Source organism: Podarcis vaucheri (assembly GCF_965113315.1).
Source record: "Podarcis vaucheri genome assembly, chromosome: 6".
NCBI lineage: Eukaryota > Metazoa > Chordata > Lepidosauria > Squamata > Lacertidae > Podarcis > Podarcis vaucheri.
In genome coordinates, this window is record NC_138764.1 from 44,689,841 (window position 1) to 44,711,889 (window position 22,049).

General features: G+C 40.9%; 1 protein-coding gene across 2 annotated transcripts in view; it reads right to left on the reverse strand.

The window, feature by feature from the left end:
- Window positions 1-22,049, reverse strand: part of CACHD1 (cache domain containing 1) — a 121,770-nt gene that overhangs the window by 38,458 nt on the left and 61,263 nt on the right. For both annotated transcript variants that reach the window (XM_082227547.1, XM_082227548.1), the window contains exons 4-7: window positions 16,408-16,514; window positions 6,371-6,497; window positions 3,601-3,745; window positions 2,490-2,706 (exon numbers count right to left, since the gene is read on the reverse strand). In XM_082227547.1, coding sequence (XP_082083673.1) covers window positions 2,490-2,706; window positions 3,601-3,745; window positions 6,371-6,497; window positions 16,408-16,514 — 596 coding nt within the window. The remainder of the gene's footprint in view (window positions 1-2,489; window positions 2,707-3,600; window positions 3,746-6,370; window positions 6,498-16,407; window positions 16,515-22,049) is intronic.

Sequence of the window (22,049 nt, forward strand, 5' to 3'; positions counted from 1 at the left end):
ATTGACACTGCTCACTTGTTCATAACATCATTCTTCTACTGTTAAAGAGGTCGTAGCAGTACCCTAATTTATTTTGCAGTTCTATAGCCCAAGCTACTGTTCTTCCTTACAATTTTAGGATCTTACTTTTCTATTACATACTTAAACAAATTGCAGTACAAGGTACTCAAGTGTTTTTAAACCCTTGGCCATATATTTTCCATTGTCAACAGACTGTATTCCATCTGACTATTGGCACTTATTTTCTGTTTTTATCCTAGGTTACTGAATTGCCGTAACAGCTTTGTAAGGATTTATCATTTATGAAAGTGTTGTGAAACCCTCTGGAATGAAAGAACTGTAAGAATGTAAATTAATTAGGAGGTGGCCACTGCTCTTTTGGAGACTAGCTGAGAGGTATGCAAACACCCATCTTTTCAGTATCATTCTTATCTCTCAAACCAGATATGCCTCAGTAATGTGCATTTCAAATCTCCATTAAAAAAAAATACTGTGTGGCTTATTTGACATGCATGCAGAGCCTGCTGGGAGAGCAGGAAGTTAGAAACCTCACAACACACCAGAATAATAATTTTTTTCTGCTGGAAATGAAAACAAGCAAGAGGATTGTTTACAAGGAAATGGAAGTACTTTGCACGTCCTATTTCTGAAATTATGGAGTGGTATGCCCCCTCCATTCTGTTGTTTGTGCACAATATACAATACCTCAGCTTTAAAGGCTAGCGTACGCTCCCAGTGCCTATTTTAGAAAGGAACAAAAGTGATACACGAAGCCGTTTTTGAAAAAAAGGGTTTCCCACAGGAATAGAAAAACCATGCCTATGTTTTTGAGACAAGGAAAAAATTACAATGAACTATGAAAATAAAGCTGAAACTGTAAAACTGCGTCGAAACACTGAACACTGAAACAGAACCAAATAATGTTCATTATTGGGTGCCACCTGCCCAATTTGTCTTTATCCGTCTGAATTGCAAGGAGTTTTCTATAGATCTAAGTATTGTGCTCACACTTTATACTCCACCAGTTAGGGAGTTTGACGCTTCAGTAACTACAGTGCTACCTCTGGTTGTGGACAGGATCCATTCCGGAGCTCCGGTCGGATCCCGAGGAATTCACAACCAGAGGTACCTGTTCTGCGCATGCACACGGTGCGGTAGAGCGCTTCTGCACATGCGCTGAAACCCAGAAAAATACTTCCGGGTTCGCTGCATGCGTAACCCGAAGGATATGCAACCAGAGGTGTGCGTATCCAGAGGTACCACTGTATTATGTACTCTACATACTCTTGTTCAGCACTTATAACTATAAGGATGGAGGTTTCGAATTCCTGCCATCTTACTTTTCGCCTTTTCAAACTGGATCGTCTACTCGTGTATACTATTATGTATATACAGGACTGTGTAGACAGCAAATGTTTGATAGAAGGTTTGTGAGAGACACGCTGCCATCAGGATGTAACGAATTCTGGGCTTCAAGCAGGCCACAACAACTTTATCGGATTAGACTGCGATGGCATGCTCAAAAGCAACCCATGCAGAGATCAAACTGGTAGTTGTACAACTGCCCTCAGCACATGCTGTTGGAGCTGGAATGGTACATGGTGCTTGCTTTTCAGCAGCTGTTGCACACAAATGGTGCTCGATTCCTTCAGTAAACTGTCTGGGGTCAAGACTGCCTGGAAAGGGCACCTTCCAATATGAAGCTCTTCTTTCTGCTCTGCAGTGGCTCCATGGTAGCAAACCCTGCATCTGCTCAGGAGCATTTTCATGTATTTGACTGCAAAATCTCCCACATTCTTCACTTATTTCAAGGTTGAGGCCTGGTTTTGTGCACAGACACCAGGACAGAGTCTGAGTATGCACTGGCACAAGTGAAACTCTCAGTCCTTGTTTTTACTAAACTAAAATTTATCTTGGGAATGAAATGCATGTTTTACCCCTTTGCCTGAGGTTTGTTACTTGACTTGTGGCAGACAGTGTGCTACCTTTCTCTTACCTACAGCACATAACACCCTAGGCCTCAGGACTAAATACTGGTGAAGCCCAAATTTGCTAAGTTTCAAATTGGAACTACATGCATTTCATTATCTGGGCCATTCCTGCACCAGTGGAAGAAAACTCACTTATAGCAGTTCGGACATTAGTTGGATTCACAAAGGAATCACCTTATTTGCCCCATGAGATGATTCTGTGCGAAACATCTAGCTAACATGGCCTTGCAGTTACTAAGGCATGTGAGGAAAGGGAAATTGGCAGAGGTGAAGACAAAGATGCAATGAAACCTTCTTTTGGCTGCTGTGCACCACATTCATTTAAAAACAAACACTGTCATTTCAGGTAAAATAAAAACAAAAACTAGTACTTCAAAATGTTACAACCCTCTATAACCCCTGCTAAAAGGAGATAGTAAAATCAAAAAAGAAATGCAAGAAAGAAAGATGCAAGGGTAAGGGGGGAACCCCATTAATACTGCATAATAATAGACTTACTTGCTTGGAGTTTTGTGCTATTGTTTGTATTTCGTATCAGCTGAAATGCTTTTTGAAATCCTGCCGCATGCTGGGTAGGGCTGTCAGATGACTTTATATTGCTAACGAAGGTGGACATTTTCCTTTTTGTCTCGCTGGTGGCAGGAGACAGAAATGTCTTATAGCACTGATCCAAGGAACAGGTTCTCACTGTGTCTGCCACGGTTAACACAGAGATCTTAAGAGAGAGAAATACATATATTGGATTACCGTACCGTTTAGAATTCTTTATGTGCCATATTATAGCACACCCCATGATAAGCCAACAGAAAAGTCTATGTGGGTTTAAGATTCAATTGTCTAAGAAAAGAACACTTGAGGGATAAATCTGTCAAACCTGAAAAGGGTTAGACTTGTGTGTGAGAGAGATTTTGGGCTTTGTTTTGCGAAGGAATTATGACAGTCTCTGCTCATAGGTAAACCTTGCAGTTTCTGCCCATACGTAAACCTGCTGAGCTTCTAGACTACCAGTAATGGGAATTAGGGCTACACCACCATAGGATTTGAAGGAGAAAGGGATGTTATTGCCAAGTATGAGACAACAGGAAGGCTAGGGTCCTAACAAAACCACGTTTATGAGTCTTCTGAATAACCTGTGTGGGAACTACCACATTTGAAGTAGCCACAGAAGGAAGTTTTACTGAAGACTCGTCTCTCCCCACCCCCACCCCCCTCCCTCCACAATATATTGCCAGCTGAGGTCCCCAAATTTGCAAACCACAGCGAACATCCCTGTTCTATTGCACGGATCACTTGAGAAGCAGAGTATTATATGTAAAATAGTTGCCCCATGCTCATCCTCTTCTTCTCCTGCGAAAATGCTGGGCTTCAGATGATCAGAGCACACTTGAAGCCAAGAATCACACGGAGAAAAAAAATCCTGAATTTCTTCAAGGCTAGAAAACTGGGGTGCACCAGCACCAGGCTTTAGGGGCACTCTAAGCCTGCCTAAAGCTATGACTGGGGGAAGTGCAGTACTGACACACTGGGCCTTGGAGGCACCCCCCCCCCACAAACAAAAATGAATATTTAAAACCAGAACATGTCACTTATCTTGCAAGAGTTAACTCACTTTATCATGTTCATCTATTGAGTTGAGAATAACCTGGGATGCATCCTTAGCAATTTGGAGCTGTGTCTCTGTAACGGAAGCCCCGTGGTCCACAATGACAACTATGTGTTTAGACTGAGGTCTAACTGTAGAGACGTAGACAGGCCTGAAATTGAAAAAGAAGTCAGGAAGCTGCACAGAAGCTTTGAAGAAAACTGAAGGAGAATTCATTGGAAGGCACTCCTTGGTACTGTAAATATTTATCTATTTATTGCATTTACACCCCCTCCCCCTCCCAAGGAGCTCTCAAGGTGGTGTACATGTTTCTTCCTTTCCTCATTTAATCCGCGCAACAACCCTGTGAGGTAGGTTAGGCTGAGAGGCAGTGAACCCTGGTTTCCCAAGTCCTAGTCCCAACATTCTAACACTGTGCAAAGAACTGCAAAAGGCACCATATTAAAGAGCTCTTAGACAATGATTTGAACATGTTTTGAGAGCTGATACGGATGCTATCTTTACTTCTTTCATCTGCTTATTTTTGGTTGAGCAAATCCCAGTTTAGCGGCTGACTTGTTTGGCAGCCTTGGGCAAAATTCTCCCCAAATATTTATAAACACTGGAATAACAGTGACCTTGCCTGATGAGACTTTTGAGAGGACAAACCATGATAAAGATTTCAAGCATTAAAAGTGAATTAGCTTCCCCAGAGAGTCTGCTGTGCAACTGTGTGAATGGTACACAAACAGTGTGTGCAAGTCTAATTCTCGAATGCAACAGGAAAAATTATACTGGGTTATCTGAGTAAGCCTTAGGTATCCAATTTTAAATCCATCATTTAGTAATAGTCCAACCAATTATGATGTTTACATCATGCAGAACTTGTTTCAACAAAGAATCCCTGTTTTGCACTGAAAGCATGAGGTCTGAACCGGTTTACATCCATATCAGCTGATGCAGTGACTGCTAAGCAGCTGGAGAAATTATTACAGCACAGTATAGCTAGCATGTAGGGGAAAACGCAAACTGTGTAAAATTGCATTAGTGCATTAGGCTTGGGTTTATGATCATCAGACAAAGTCTCTTGCCATGATAGTCTTTCCTATTAATGCCCTAGAATGTAATTCATTCATAAAGGTCAATAATCTGCAATACTTTCTTATCTCTGCATACTATTAAAAGGAAGTCTTTGTCAGGTCTATTAAGGGAGCGGAGTATCTGCATGTTGAGAAGGGTTTGACTAAAACAAGGTTGTTGTTTTTTCCACTGAGGTTTGAAAATCTTGACAAAGGAATCCCGACAAAGGAAATTAAAAAGACAAAACAGGAACATACACACCCTGTTCCACCTCTCAGTTTGTCAAGACCAAAGACTCTCTGGCATAAACAAAAGATCTTTGTGTCTAAATATTACTATATCAAAGACTCCCAGATAATTCTTATTACAGGAAAAAGGAATTCAGGAAAATAGTCTATAAGATTATACTTGTTGGCATCATCAGCTCTTAATATTAAAACAACCTACAGCCATACACTGGTACAGCATTAACATCTAGGATCTTTAAAACACATAGTGGACATGCAAAGCTTACATGCAAAGGAAATTCTGACAAACATCCATTCAAATGAGTGGAATAAAAATTCCACAAATACATGCCTCGTTTAATCACTGATACTTCTGAAGCAGCTCTGCAAATTACCTTTCTATTAATGGGACAAACCTATCTAAGAGGTAATTTGTAGTCTCATAGAACTACAATTCCCAGAATTCATGTGATAAAGCAATAAAAGAGGCAAATTTTAAAACCACTGGAATGTCAAGTGAAGTTTGCAACCATGGCAAGAACACTGAGACAGAAAAAAGAGCAGGGTCTAGGTGGGCCACTTGGCTTGATCCAGCTCCATTCTTCTGTTCATATTGGTTACTTTTCTTCCCAATAAACTTTTATTACATCCTTGCACATGGAACACAAGGAACCTGTTTCTGCACGTAGATAGGTTTTGCTGGATCAGGGCATTTGACTGCTGACAGACTTCTTAATCTAGAAATTGTCTTCAGTCCCTTCCAGCATTTGCAATTGAATACTTCCTCACTCATTCAACTTTAATTGAATAATGGAACTTCACTTGCCACACCTTTCTGGTTTGGCAGCAGCCTATTAAGCTTCTGCTATATAGCAATTTCAAAGTATGAGAGTGTTGTGTGTAGCAAGGAGATAACCATCCTTTCTGGAAAGCTCTTTCAGCCTTCTTGATTTTAATACTTCTTGGAGAAAGCTCTGTTAATATTTTAGAGTGAGATTTTTATTTTTATTTTTTAAGTGAAGATGTTAATGGGGAATGGTTCAAAAGACTGAACTATCATGTTGGCAATTGGGATTAAGTATACCAGTAAACTGTTTAGCTCACTGTGAAATAGCCATATGATTGCTTCACAAGCAACCAGCATGTGTCACCCTATTTGAAATCTTCAGTTCCACTGCAGAGCTGCAGTCAGCTGAGCATTGGCACACTGAATGTCTGTTGAGCTAGAGTTTGAGCACCTGAGGCAGTAATCATGCTACAACTTCACCATGTGCTGAAACCCACTTAAAATCCATATTTTCATCATGCCTGTTTGAGTGTATTAAAAGTTCACCGGGTGTGGTCAGATTATTATATTACCATCCTTACTGATATAACATTCATAATGGAGGGCAGCCTACAAATTATATCGAATAAAATCACCCATGATATATTTTCTGTTCAGATTTTGTTTTTGTTTTTTAATTTAAAAAAAATCAATAAAACCGTACCTGCTGCGATGCTCGTAATTGCCCTTACATCGAAATTTGTGAGCTGGAAACACAGTAAAAATGCCTTCTTCTGAACTAAAGTATTGCCATTTTATTCCTGGGTTGGACTTCAGATTGTCAGCAAGTACTATTTTTAAAAAAAAGAGAAGGTGAATGAATGGTATTATAATCAGAAGAATGTTTTAAAATAACAGGTTAATTGTTTCTTTAAAGTAACATTAATGCGACTGAAATCAAAAGAGAATGTTTTTTACAGAGTATAAAATTGTAAGAATGCCCACTATCAACGCTCTACTGTATTTTCATTTTTTAACCAACATGTTTTCGGACACCTCCCCCCAAACCAGACATTTTTCACTCCTAACACTTTAGGCAAATTTAGGCAAGGCTACATGCCACCCTCAATTCTGCAATGTGTCCACAAACCAGCAAAGTAAGCATCCCAGGCATTGTCTCAGACCTATGGTACTGGTTGAGATGAATAGCTGTGGAAGTGTTTGCAACGTCGGTTTTTTGTTACCGGCCAGGAAACCTTTGAGCCAAAGGGTAAAATATGATATATATTTTTCCTGAACGAAATAGCCTTGGTGGACTGTATACAGTAAATTCGCCTTACATTGTATATACCGCTACAATAGGATTTCTACATGTGGACTAACCGTGAAGCTGTGCTATAGTAAAATAAGTGAAACATTAGAACTTAATAAACATTTCAAGGCAAATAGCCAAAAACAAATGTAGAAGTCAATGGTGATCCTACATAAGGAAGGGTCCCTTGGTCGGTCCCCACAAAAGCTTTCCGGAGCTGGGTAGCAGTTCAGCTTTTGAATGGGAGCCAAGCTCTGCTCCTTTCAGTGGTGGCCACCCACCATTTATGCTACCTCAGCCCCACAGAGCTATGAAATCTATAGTCCAGGTAGAACTACAGACCTATTGACTTTGAGTAATTTAAGATGGCGGGCAGTCAGCATGGATGAGAGCAAAGCTTAACATCCATTCAAATGTCCCACCACCCATCCACCACTGAAGCTGTCTAGGAGCCCAGAGAAGTGTGGTAACTAGTGCCAAAGTCGAAGCAGCAACAGCATATTGCCCTAGTTGGGAGAAGGCCCTGCCCCCAAGGCCTGGTTCCAGCCCTGTCTTCCTGCCAGAACTCTCCAAAGGTGCTCATGACATCCTCCTTGGTCTGGCTCAGCAGACTCATTCCTGACCACTGACCATGCTGGTGATGGGAACTGGAATCTAACAATATCTTCTGGAAAGCCACAAGTTCCCCATCTCTGGTACAGAAGAAACATGGCTGACTGAAACCCTGACCAGAAGTTCTCTCCTGGTGTTTTTCGGACCCTGACCAGAAGTTCTCTCCTGGTGTTTTTCGGGTGGGTGGGGTAAAGTTGTGAAGATATGCTGCAACGTTTTGTAGCAGGTCCCATTCCTTCACACTGTTTCCATGCTTCCCAGCACATGCAAGCCTCACTTAACCCATGATATAATGAGATTTCACTGTAAACTCAACTTGTTCTATTCCACTGAGTTAATTATATCATTTTAAGAGCGTGTTTACAACAATACATATTTTCACTGTACAGTGGTGCCCCGCAAGACAAATGCCTCGCAAGACGGAAAACTCGCTAGACGAAAGAGTTTTCCGTTTTGGAGGTGCTTCGCAAAACGAATCTCCTATGGGCTTGCTTCGCAAGACGAAAATGTCTTGCGAGTTCCTGCGGGGGTTTTTTCCTCCCCCCCCCTTTCTAAGCCGCTAAGCCGCTTATCAGCTGATCCACTAAGCCGATAAGCCGCTAATAGCGCTAATCCGCTAATCCATCAATGGGCTTGCTTCGCAAGACAAAAAAACCGCTAGACGAAGAGAATCACAGAACGGATTCTTTTCGTCTTGCGAGGCACCACTGTATGACGCTTCTCTTCCTTTTCCTTCCTCTGCCACATTTTAACAGTTACCATGCTTGTTCTTTCCCTGAACACAAATCTTTCCCCAAAATTCACATTTTCTACGAAGGCAAACTTCCCTGCTCTAAGTAACTGGTTTTATTTCATGACTGTGAGCCTCAGCTTCAAACAATCCACAAATACTAAATGCTCTTTCTTATATAGAATAAAAAAAGTCTTAATATTAGATAAGCCTGTGTAGTATGAAGAGAATAGTACTAATACGGTGCAGATACCAGGACTCCCCACCACGACTCCATTCAAAGCGCCTTCACAAACGCACAGATGAGGCAGGATTGTTCTCATCTTACAAATATGGAGCTGTGTGCAGAGAAATGCAGTAACTTATCCAAAAGCTCAAAGTGAGTGAAGCAGCCAAGCAAGTAATATAAGCCTTGGGGAATTTGCTCCTAGCTGCAAGTTCAAGTTACTAGACTATGCTCACTTACTCTCCCAGACTGCACTTTCTTAATTATTCAAATAGACAGCTTTTCAAGTGCAGATTTTTAATTTATGGAGTGAGACTTGAAATTTTAAGGCGGTATTTAAGCTTGGAGAAGAAACAGCTGTTAGACACATTTTACCAAATAAGTCAGAACACCAGCTCTATGTCAGCTCCTTATGCTAAATTACATTTTTGGGGATTTATATTTTTATTTTTATTTTTAAGAAAAAACTGATTGGGAGAGAAACAGGAGAACTGCAGTACACCCCTGATAAGGCTGTTCCCAGCTAAACCTAAACAAGCAAATCTACCAAAACAAAGTTAACATTACTGAATAGACTTTTTTTTTTAAGGGATAATGTACCAAGCGTCCTCAAATACAAATATCTCAAATGAATCCTGCAAACTCCAGGTGCCAGTTTTCAAAATGCAAATATAAAAATATAAAAACATAGGAACAATGATCTAGAGCTACACATATGCCCTGAAGGCTCTGAAAGCTTTTATTATCTGTTGAGCAGTGGATGGGCATTGTTAAAGCTAACAGTAAGCAATGGACCAGTTTTTTTTGGTCTGGTATCAGGCTTCCAAAGGGGAACCACACAAGTGATCTTGACTGCTAGATGAGAACAGCAGGAGGCCAATATATAGCACCATCTCAATCATACAGTTCCAGGGCAGAAAGAAATCTGGGTTAGTAGCTGCATTGTGCAGCCAATTCTGAAACTCTACATGACATCATTTGATGCTTCCTAGGCATTGTATTCAATGCAGTGCTAAGGAGGATGTTCCATGAGCTCAATGATATCTCATAGTGCTGTGGAACATTCTCCCCCTCTGCTCCCTCCTAAATTTGTTCTGGGGGTTCCCCCACCTTCCAAAGCAGATTGACTACTATTGACTAATATGCAACGTAAACTATTAAGACTCATTTTTGCAAGTCAGCAGCCAGCTGAGAGCAAAACAGCTGACAGCATTGCCCTGGCACCTTACTCCCTGGACCACCACAGAGAGAGTTGCTGGCTGATTCTCTCTGCACAGCAGCTGGAAGGTATTCTGCAACTTGATGGCCCAGCTGGATCAGGGGATCTGGGCAATCAAAGGAGCCCTGCTGGCCTTGCCCAATTGCTGACTCAGGATTTGCTCCCAACATTTAAGAAACCTGTCTGCTGGAGTAATTGCTCTGTGCTGAGCCTTGCCAGCAGATTTATCTTGCTGAAACCTTTTCACCACTCACTCACCAGCTTCCTGGCTGCCAGGCCAGCCAGGCACCAGCCCTGGTCATTAAGCGCGTAAACACAGGTTTTGCTCCCCAATACACCATAACATTTATTTACTAAGGGAGAGCACAGGGAGAAAGCTTCATTTGTGAACATTTGCCAGCTGTGAAAAGCACCTCACCTTTCAGTGAATTTTGAGGAAGTGGAAACGGGTGAAAATATTTTGTCCATTCAGAATGAGGGCAGGAAGCATTGCCCTCAATTGGAATTGGTTTTGTGGTAGTAACATGTAATCACATATATCATATGTGCATCATGTAATCACATATATCACATATATGTAATCACCATGATGCTACCAAGCTGATTATGTGATCCAGTTTCTGGAATAATGTATGCAAAAAGCCATGAGAAAAAACTCCTGCTGATTTGGGAAGAAATAGCAGAACAAGGGCAAACACAGCTAAGCAATCTGGGATTTCAGGAGATATTTCAGGTACCAGAGGGATATTTTTTGCAGTAGAAATGCGAACATTCAATCCAGCTCTGATTATCAAAGCCAAGTAAACCTTTTGGTACATGTGGGTCAGCTCCATCTGCTCTGATTGACACGAGCTCTACAGGGCCTCCACAAAGGTCCTTCTCAGTTCTGCTATCTGAACACCTTCATAATTGGAGATGCCAAGAGATTGAATCAGGAACCGTACTCAATTCACTGCACTATGGAACTGCTTTAAATTAATAGACATGAAGCCAGGGTACATGTGCACAGTAGTCGCCATGCTCCCAACTTTAGGATTAAAGCACAAACATTGAAAAAAAACTATGAAAATTAGGGAAGAACTGAGGCCCACATTACTATTGTCAGACACACAAACAATACTCCCAATTTGCACTTCAGCAAACAATCTGGGCAGAGAAAAGATGCAGTCATGAATAAAGTATCTTGCAGGCAAGAGAACAAATTGAAACTCTCCCCTAAGGTAAGGTTGCCAGATTTTTTTCAATGAATCCGGGGACACTTTTCAACTTCAATGGATTTTGTATGGGGACTGATTTGTAAATCTGGGGACTGTCCCCGGGAAACGGGGATGTCTGGTAACCTTACCCTAAGGGTCACCAGATTCACATACAGTGGTACCTCGCAAGACGAATGCCTCGCAAGACGAAAAACGCGCAAGACGAAAGAGTTTTCCGTTTTTTGAGTCATTCCGCAAGACGAATTTCCCTATGGGCTTGCTTCGCAAGACGAAACGTCTTGCGAGTTCTTGCGAGTTTGTTTCCTTTTTCTTAAAGCCGCTAAGCCGTTAATAGCCGCTAAGTCGTTAATAGCCGCTAAGCCGTTAATAGTCGCTAAGCCACTAATAGCCGTGCTTCGCAAGACGAAAAAACCGCAAGACGAAGAGACTCGCTGAACGGATTAATTTCATCTTGCGAGGCACCACTGTACTGTATTGGCCCGAATATAAGCCGCACCTGAAAAATTGGAGGGGGGGAAAGAAAAGAAAAATACCTGAATATAACTTGTCCTGGGTGCATACCATAAGGTCGTGGATATAAGCTGCAATTTCACAGTTGACATTTGTGGGGAAAGTGTGGCTTATATTCAGGTCAATACGGTACATCTCTCCTACTGCAATGAAAAGCTTGAAAAATTACAATGTATTTGTACTTGGCTAAAGCTAGTTATTACCTACAAGGCAACAACAACAAAAGTTTCACTTTAAGTCTGAACTTTTATTGTTTTTGCGTAGTTAGCAAAACTGACTGGGTCTGGTGCTATGATGGGCAACAATGATACTGAATTGTAATTGGGTCATACTTTCATATTGTTAGCTTTTTAGGCAGAGCTATATAGAGCTGTTAAAAACAAAACCACCAATAAACACAGACTGATTTTCAAAAGGAGGCAAGCTTTGTCCAAACAACAGTGTGTGTCAATTGATGGCATGCGCTATGCAATGATAAAAGACGATAAAATCTTTTACAGTGGGAAATCGTTATCACTAGCAATAGAGAGAACACTTTTTAAATTTGCTGTTTTTATTACCTGAAATTTAACTGTACAATAAAAGAAGTTGCACTGCAAAACATTTGATCCAGATTGAGGTTTTTATCCCATCGTAATAATTTAATTATTTATATCCCACCCATCTGGCTGGTTGGGGCCCCAACGCTTTCTTAAAGAACTTTAGATGTGCATTAAGTGACATTCCTGCCTCTCAACGCCCCATTCCTCAGGATGCCTAAAACACATAAGGCACAGTTGAGGAAACTGACATAAAGGGGGGGGGGGAGAGAGAGGTGAGAGATAATCTATTTTTAGCTTCCAACAGAGGACTGCCATATTACATATATAATGTGGAAAGGGTGCTGCTCTCATTCTAGCCTAAGGCACTTAACTTTAATACTCAATATGTGACTTATTAAAGTAACTGTTACATAATGAGTAATCATGTTCCATTTTTAGTATGTTTGAAGATTAATTAGTTAATGATTCCAATACGCTTTATATCTTGCAAGTGTTATCCATAAGTGCCAAGCGTTATCATTTTGGCATTCTCTCTGAAGTTTTTTAAGGTTGTCTCCACAAGGGGCCCGTCTCCTGTTACGTGCTTCACGCCTTTAAGGTAATTTTTAATCAGGAAGAACTAATAAGGGCTTTGTGTGGGATTTTGCAAACCTGACAGCATTGCACCAAAGTCATGCATTGTCAGTATGCCTCTCTTAAATGTTCACACCCATGCCTGTAGCTAAAATCTACTGGACACCCTGCACTTAAAGAGATGACCTCAGGATTTTGCCTTTTCACAGTGCCAAGATTCAACCCTGAATAAAGAGACTGCTACTGGGCATGTGGCAAATGTTTTTATCTAACTCCTGGGTGGGGGGACAAGGAAAGAGTTTTGCGGTGCCTAAGCTTTCGCATATAAGCTTATTTTATCAAATGCACGAATGATCCTCGCTTAGCAGCTATATAAATACACATTGGTTTAAAAAGGGGGAGGGGAGAGATATAAACAGAGGAGCCAAAAAGTCATGAAAAGCAGGCTTGCAAATTCCAGGTGCTCCTAATCTTAGAAGTAAGGCACTTTTACTCTTCCAGAAAACCCGATAACCTCCACAAAAATTTTTTCAGGATCCCTTTTAAACAGCTCACTGCAACTTTGCAGGAAAAGCACCACAGCTCCAGAATGGCAGAATTTTACAAAAGTGATTGGTCATTCTTTCTAGGATAGGAGTTAGTAGGGGGAATGTGTTAGCAGGAATGTGGTTATTTTTTTGCTAAACCAATACCTTGAGGAGATAAATGGAACAATGCATTATGGAACAATGCTACTGTGCTTTAAATAAATCTATCTGGGCACCAGAAACAAGAGAGATACCTGCTTACTTAGTTTAAATGCTAGGATATATACAACGGATGCCATCTTAGCAAGTCTCACATAGGAACATGGCATAAAAGGAAAGCATTTTAAAGAGTAAAAGGCTTGGAATGAAGATAAAAGGAGACCCCCAAAGTACACCTCTTAGGGATTGTAGCAAGGAAGAAACTAAGAAATCTCAGCAGGGAATTCTTGCAGCTTTACTGGATGAAAAATAAAAGGGTACCTGAAAGGGGGGGGGGGGTTAGAAAGCTTATTTTTCCAGCTGAAGTAGTCCCTTATCTCACAGAAGATTGTACACTGTGGTCATAGAAAAATAAGCACAGGGTTATGGCAAAATTGGCAGCTCTCCCTAGGGAAGGCAGAATGAACTAACAAGCTGGAGGAAAAGAACTATCAGAACCTTCTGAAGATGAAGATAAGGAAGAAAGGCTTTTGAGGCTACAATCAACTGCAAACCTGTTTAGGTTTCAGGAATAATCTGTCTATTTGGATAGAAACCACATTATTCAAGAGTTTCTACAGACCCGATCCCTTAACAAAACAGATCAGTAATGATGAGTAGTTTTGTAATGTTTCGCCTTAATTTGCTGGAAGCTTTACTGTTTGTTTGTTTGTTTGTTTGTTTGTTTGTTTGTTTGTTTGTTTGTTTTTCCAGGGAGTGCAAAGGATTATAGTCTAAACTCACAAAAAAGTGAGCTCCTACATGACACTCCCTGGCATATATAGGGAAGAGAATCATCAGCACCAGCATTCTTTTATAGCTATGCTGCAATTCCCTAAAGAACATTAGGGGCCTAAATTTAAAATCTGGGTGGTGTTTTCTTTAATACCATATCTTCACTTATATGATTCCTCACTTAAACTCAAAATAATAATTATTCATTGTAAATGGAAACCCACATGGCCCACAAGGGATAAATCAGACAGCCAGAAAAGGAAAAGGGAAGGGAAGGAAACCAGCCACATTTGCCTTTTATGTTCAATAACATTCAACCAGCTTTTCAGCTCAAAGCTGTAGTGTATGTAGCATGGATGATTCCTGGAACAGCTGAAAGGCATTTCAAAAGGTACATAACCTCTCCTAGGATATCTCTTCCTGCATTCTACCATATTAAACTAACAAGAGGAGAACCAGATATAGCAGCCTATTATGGCAGTGACAGCAGCGATAGTTCTCCTTTGAGAATACACAGCCACCAACAGTGAAGAGTTGACCCGGGAAGGATCAGCTACATGGCAGTGGGTCCATGAAGAATCTCTATATCCACACAGCAGCAAATGAACTAAAGGTGAAGACAGATGTGAATTAAAATCAGAATTCATGGCAGATCTTTCCTGGCTTCTCAGTGGAATGGACAGGTGTTCATACCAGCAAGCTGAATACTTGTTCAAGCAATCGGCCATGCATCTCCCTGCACTCTGCCCTTTCTCTCACTACCATTGGTGCCACCTCCTCTACCTGGAAAAAGTTAATGAAATAAACACAAAAGAAGGCTGTGCTAGTTCCATCTCAGGCAGCCTGCTTCAGTGCACTGCTATCCCCGCCCCCCGCCCCAGCTAGAGAAAGATGTAACAGCAGCAAGTGAGCGAGGGAAGGCCAATGGCTTGAATTAGTATTTGATATGCTGGTATCATAGAAATGTAGAGTTGGAAGAGACCCCCAAGTCATCTAATCCAAACCCCCACAAGGCCAGAAACCCCCACAAGGCCACCCACATTTTACCAGCTTCTCCACAAGAATATAATGGGGAACTTTGTCAAAAGCCTTGCTGAAATCAAGATACACTATATAAAAATACAAGTTTCACGAGTATGTTCCTTCAGCTGTGAAGCCATGCCAGCATATACCATTTCACACACCAGGAAAAACTTTCTGACAGTAAGAGCTGTTCTATAGAGTGAAACAGACCCCCTTGGAAAGGTAGTGAAGTCTCCCTCCTTGGAGGTTTTTAAGCAGAAGTTGGATGGCCATTTATCATGTATGATCTAGCTGAGATTCCTGCATTGCTGGGTGTTGGACCAAATTGCACCTGTCTTTACTCCAAGCATTACAAAATCATCAGTTGTAGGACTGGCAATGAGAGGAAATGGGTGGAGAAGAAGTAACAAGGAAAAGAAAGTGCAGTTGCTAACTGAAGAGTGATCCCTGCTTGTTACAATCACAGCACCTTCTCCTGAGATGGTCCTTTTCCATTTAAAATGTAGGACAAAGTCCTCTCCGGTACAAAAAAATCACACACCTGCACCCCCTACATTACTGATATAATACAAACACACACACTCCTATATCTGTAGTTGACTGCACATCTCCTATAAACCCACACACACACACCTTCGTTTTGACCTCTACAGCCCCTTAATCTGTACCTTTTATTTAAGGGGGGGGAGAGGGCAAGGGAGTTTAAGTCAAATCAGAACCCTCCCATGCTATAAAAAACCCAAACCACATATATCGCTGGATGACAAAAGGTTTCTCCCCACCCCACCCCCTTTTCTAAACAGTAAAGCTAATTTATTTCCATTTGAAAACAATGCTAATAAAGTAGTGTTAACGGAAGGCTCAATCTCTTGTGAAAAGTCTTGCAGTCTTAGACAGCAACCACACCTCCAGCTTTATAACGTGCCAAGCAAATGGGTCAATCCCCAGTATAGAAACCCCACAGCACATCAAAGAAACGAAGTATTTCAGGGCATCTTCATAAATCAGAGTTAATGCCAGTTTGCTGCAGAACCTCTACGTTAGATGAACTCAAAAGATCAAAGAGGCCCCTTTGTAATGTCACTATGAAGAACTGACATTACTGATGCCAGGGCAGATGGCTACACAGAAAACAAATTAAGTTTGATATAAAGTCCTATCAATTACATGGTATATTGGAATATCAACATCATTGCAGGAAAACATATTCCTCTCATTCAGTTCTGGAAATTAAAAACAGTGTGGCAGCGTCAGATAAAACGCAGTTGCTGTGGCGCTGGATGCTGGTTTTCTGCAGCAAAAGGCAGAAGTTACATGCTCAAGTATGCATTACTTACCAGAGTTTAAGTCACGGCCAGGATTGAACGCTCTGCTATTCACAGTGGTAGACAGTCTATCGCAGCTGATCGTTCTAGACACATTAGTGTTAAAGTTTCCATCAAACCTAAAATGAATGCAGTAGTAAAATTAATAAGGCAAATAAATTAGTTCTGTTGTTTAAATATGGACTCTTCCTTGAGCTTGCATTAGGGGAAGAGCGTTTTACTGCAGTGCATTATGCGTGGGGCTGCCTCTGAAGATGGTTCGGAAACTTCAGCTGACCAGAATTCAGTGGTCAGCTTGCTCAACAGAACAAGACAGTTTGAGCATATAACGCCAATCCTGGCCTGACTGCAAAGGTTGGCAATTAGTTTCCGGGTCCAATTCAAAGTGCTGGTTTTAACCTATAAAGCTTTAAATGGTTCAGGATTGCAATACTTCAGGGACGGTCTCCTACGTATGAATTGATGTGATCATCATCTGAGGCCCTACTTTGCGTGCCTCTTCTATGAGAAGTCTAAAGGGTGGCAACATGAGAATGGGCCTTTTCTATGGCGAGTCTCCACTTGTGGAATGCTCTCCCCCAAGGGAGGTTTACCTTTCACCTTTATTACATATCTTTTGGCAGGGGTGAAACTAGGCTTTATTTCACCTGGGGCCAAAGACCCAGTTTGGCATCCTCCATGTGCCTTTGCGCGCACACACGGACACACGGACACACAGACACACAGACAGACACACACAGACGCACATGGACACACACACAATCTGGAAGCTGCAACAGCACCCCTCTGGAGGCTTCACCCAGGGCAAAACACCTAGCTAGCCAAGTTCACCCAAGACAAAAAAAAAAAAACCCGGTAGCTATGGCACTGCTTTAGGCCTGTTAGCAACTTTGCACAGCCTTGATCAGGGGTAGACAACCTAAGGCCCACGGCCCACAAGCAGCCCGCAGAGGTTGTTTAACCAGCTCACGAGCCGCCCCCGAACCGAACCGAGCCGCCCGCTCAGCGAGTCCCTGTGCGCTGCGCTAAACCGGCGCAATGTGGTGCGGGGACTCACTTTCGCTGTGCCAGTAATCGCGTCTGCGCATGCGCCGAGGCCGGAAATTGTGGGCACGCGCACGCAATCCGGCCCACAGAGGGATCTCCTCTGGAGTGAACCGGCCCAGGCGAGGAAAACCTTGCCGACCCCTGGCCTTGATGCTAATCCTTCTGTAAATTTTACCCAGTACCTAAGTTAGCAGAAACCATCCAAACTAACTCATTTCTGCTCAAGTCTAAACATATCCAGGTCTGTTCCCAACATCTTGCATTACATTCTGCCTTCCAAATAAAAAAATCAGAAGGGATATGAATTACAGGAAAGGAAAATTTAAGGAAATTAGTCTCATTTCATACAACCTTGTTAACTTTGTTTACTCAGATGTAAGTCCCACTGAGGTGCCCCCACTATAACTTAAGAATGAAAATGCACCAGATGAATACAGGGATTTTCCCCCCATTGTGCATGCCCAGAAATACCTTCCACATAAAAGAAAATGGAGGATGTACTCGTTGGGAGTTGCTGCATGGTGTCCATGGCTTCCAACACCTCCATTAAAATCTAAAAGCAACTAATGTTATTAATGGTACTAATAATTGTTTCAGGCAATTTGGCAATTTCATGATTTTATTTTTCACCATCCTTAAAATGTATACAATAACAGCACTTAAACGTAAAACCTGACGTGTTCCTAATGATTAAGATACTAATCACAAAAAATGTAAGATGAACTCTTGATCTCCAGACAAATAAAATATATAGGCACTCTAAATAGGGACTGGGGAGTTGTTTAACTAGTCCCTCCATCTTTTTCAAACAAAAGAATGTAGATTAACTAAGCAGGTTTTAAAACATGTCCTCTATAAAAACTCTTGAAAAAATGTATCTGTAACAAATCCCCAAACAATCCAGGGGTGGGGTGGGGGGAGTTTTTTGGTGGAAAATAGTTTCTGCAATTAAAAATGATCAAAATGTGTTCTTAACTTCAGCTGCAAGAAAAAGTATCATCCATTCCCACTACCCAACCCTCTTCTTTCCCCCTTTCTTTTTCTATACTATATGAAAACCCTTCCTTCTGGATTCACTTTAATGAACAACTGATCGAAACTGCATCCAGAGGGAGAAAACAGAACTGTGACTCCCACTTTGATCTCTTCCCCATGGAGAAATTCGCTCCCTGCCTAGCTTGCAAGATGTTCATTTGATTGACGTTTGCTCTGATGTGCAAACTGCTTTGAACTTCAGACATTTAATTCCCATCAGGCAGCAGTCATTTTTATTCTCCTTCAACAGGATTTACAAGCAGAAGATCAGCAAATGTAGAAGATAAAATAAATTTGCAGAAGCTTTGAATCTTACATCAAAACAGTGTTCAAGTAAGCTCCAATTGGATTGCATTCAGCCTCTATTCACAAAGTAAATCAACTTCTTCTATGCAGTTTCAGTTTTAGAAAATAGGGGGTGAAGAAAGAGAATGTGTATATAAAAATGACACTCATCTGTTGTTGTAACAAGACCTGTCCTTTTTTCCATTCTTTGTTTAAATTTCTATAAAGGTGTTTTCCCTGGGGTAAATGCAGCTACATTACAAACTAATTCAAAATTAACAATTTTATTTAAAATGCTAAAACCAGTTGTTGTTTTTTAACAGCAAGGCATATTCTTGTAATTAATATTTTATCTGCATACTGCAGTACAGTACTGAAATATTAAACATGGCTTTTATTTTAAAATAGTTATAATGAACTAATAATGGAGCTCTAATCCTGAAAGCACTTAAGCATGCACCTGTTTTTAAGGAATGCAAACACAGTAAACCATTATCCATTTGACTAACCTGGAGACTTTCCAATATGTCTGGATGAAACAAATGTTGTTTATCTGGTGTTATATTAACATGAATGGTGCTAAGTATAATCTCAAAGGCTTCTTAAATGCTTATTTATTTTTTAATAGTGAGAATAACTAGGAACTCAGGACAGAATTTTATGATAATGGGGAGGGGTTCTATTTTATTCTCTCAGCACTTAATTATACTAGAATTTAACTCACTGCAGTGATTTGTGACGGAAATAATAGTTTTGTCATTGTATGCCCTGATAATACTTGTGTTAGAAGGATTCTTCCTAGCCTATCCCATACTTGGATTCCTACAAATCAAATACTAATTTCTAATGAGTGCTTAAGAAAACTGTTTGTATAATACACATACTCCAAAAGTGTAAGACTCAGTCCTTCCAAATCTCTACAGCCATCTTTGCACACTGTTGAAATTCCATTAAGCTGAGTCCAAATCCAGTTTCGTATTCTTGAAAATACAACTCCACCAGCAACTTGAAAGATCAGAGTGGGAATCTCCTTATCTCACAACTTAACAGCCCATGAGAGGGCATGTAAACAGAAGAAAAGGCTGTGATAAAGCTGAACTCCAATAGCAAATATTTAAGCAGCTATTTTAAAAAGGTGAGCCAGACCACTTCTGAAGCAATTATCGCATTCATGAAGTAAATGATCTTCAAAAATAGATCTGTTGGTTTACCCATGTAAATATTACACTCATGAATCTAAGGTAGACTTGTCAAGTAATATGTTACAGTGATAAGAATTTCTCTAGTGTACTGAGATAAAGAAAATGTCCCTTACGGATTTCTTTAAAAAAAACAAAAACCCAGCATAATCAATTAAGGCACAGAGAACAAAAACTGAGTCAAATAATGCTGAGTTTAGTCAACATGATAAATCATGGTTAACCATGATGGAAGAAGCCTGTGCAAATCTTGGGTTTATGTGTTTCCTCCTCTCTCCAGTTTGCTTCTCGTTTAGATTACTTGCAATTTAGCCTTCTGTTCAAACCCTAAATGGTGGTTAACCTTAACTATGGTTTATTGAAATAACTCAGGTTCATAACCCTTGGTTCGAAGTTGAGTGATTTCAGACAAACCAATTAACATTAACCATACAGTGGTACCTCGCAAGACGAATGCCTCCCAAGACGAAAAATGCGCAAGACGAAAGAGTTTTCCGTTTTTTGAGTCGTTCCGCAAGACGAATTTCCCTATGGGCTTGCTTCGCAAGACGAAACGTCTTGCGAGTTCTTGCGATTTTGTTTCCTTTTTCTTAAAGCCGCTAAGCCGTTAATAGCTGCTAAGCCGCTAAGCCGCTAATAGCCGTGCTTTGCAAGACGAAAAATCCGCAAGACGAAGAGACTCGCGGAACGGATTAATTTCATCTTGCGAGGCACCACTGTAGATTGCTGGGCCCCTGGCCTCTGGCTGTACTAAGCTTCACGCTAGAATAATAAAACCTGACTAAAGCAGCTGTATTTTTCGCTCTATAAGATGCACCAGGCCATAAGACGCACCTAGTTTTTGGAGGAGGAAAACAAACAAGGAAAAAAATATTCTGAATCTCAGAAGCCAGAACAACAAGAGGGATCGCTGAGTAGTGAAAGCAGCGATCCCTCTTGCTGTTCTGGCTTCTGGGATAGCTGCGCAGCCTGCATTTGCTCCATAAGATGCACACACATTTCCCCTTACTTTTTAGGAGGGAAAAAGTGAGTCTTATAGAGCAAAAAATACGGTATCTCTGCCTACTTTGGCATTGTCCATGCCTGTGTCACATCCTCTCTTTAACACAACTTTCCTTCCAGCTGGCTATCATTCTAGTCCAGTTACTAAGTGCAGGAGGGAGGAGAGGAGAGAATGCTAGAGTATTCCCCACAGGCCACTGGTTGGCCACTATATGCTGGACTAAATGGGCCACTGGCTGGATCTAGCAGGCTCTTCTGGTGTCCTTATGGTTCCACAATGGAACCTTAACTCTGTTAAATCTTCCACTGCTCTTTGTGATTTTGTGAAGAAGTGCTGGAGCTGCTCATCCAGTGGTATGTGAAAGAAAGGACTGCAGTGTGGTTAAGGCTAACAGCTTCTTCTTCACACCTTTGTTGATTTGGAACTCATGGCTTGTGCCCACGGTATTTGTGAGCTGCCCACTCACAACCAAACTATATTCAGTGATCAATGCGCAGGCCCTTTCAATGCTTCCAGTGTACTCTGTATGGAAACACACTTAAATAGTAACTCCTATAAGGAACAGCCCCCTGCTATTTCTAGCCTGGCTCAAAATAGGATGGGCAAAATGAGGTTGGTATGGACAGAGAATGCGCTCAGAACTGCACTACAAAATTAATTCTTCTAAAAATTAAAAGCCACACACAGCTAATGTACTTATCACTAAATCTGTAACTGTATTCCAACAAATGCCTTATCAGTGTAATTCAGGAAGTCCTAAGCTATTAAACAGAAGTATGCTTTTATAAGACCATATAAAAGCCATCTGTTTTTAGTAAACCTGCTTCCCACTGCCCGATATTCACTGGGACTCTGAATAATTATTTGCAAGACACAATTGCAGCAAAGGTCACTATTTCCATAGCCAACTCTCTTTAGTAAAGGTAGAGAATAAATATAAAGATCATTTTATGTGCATTCTGTAACTGAAGTGATCCTGTTTCATATACTGTAATGCATTTTTATTATCTGTTTAGAGTCTTTTATGTCTGTTAATTAATATTGATCAGCCAACCAAAGCACTTTATATACAGTCCAAAAATGTG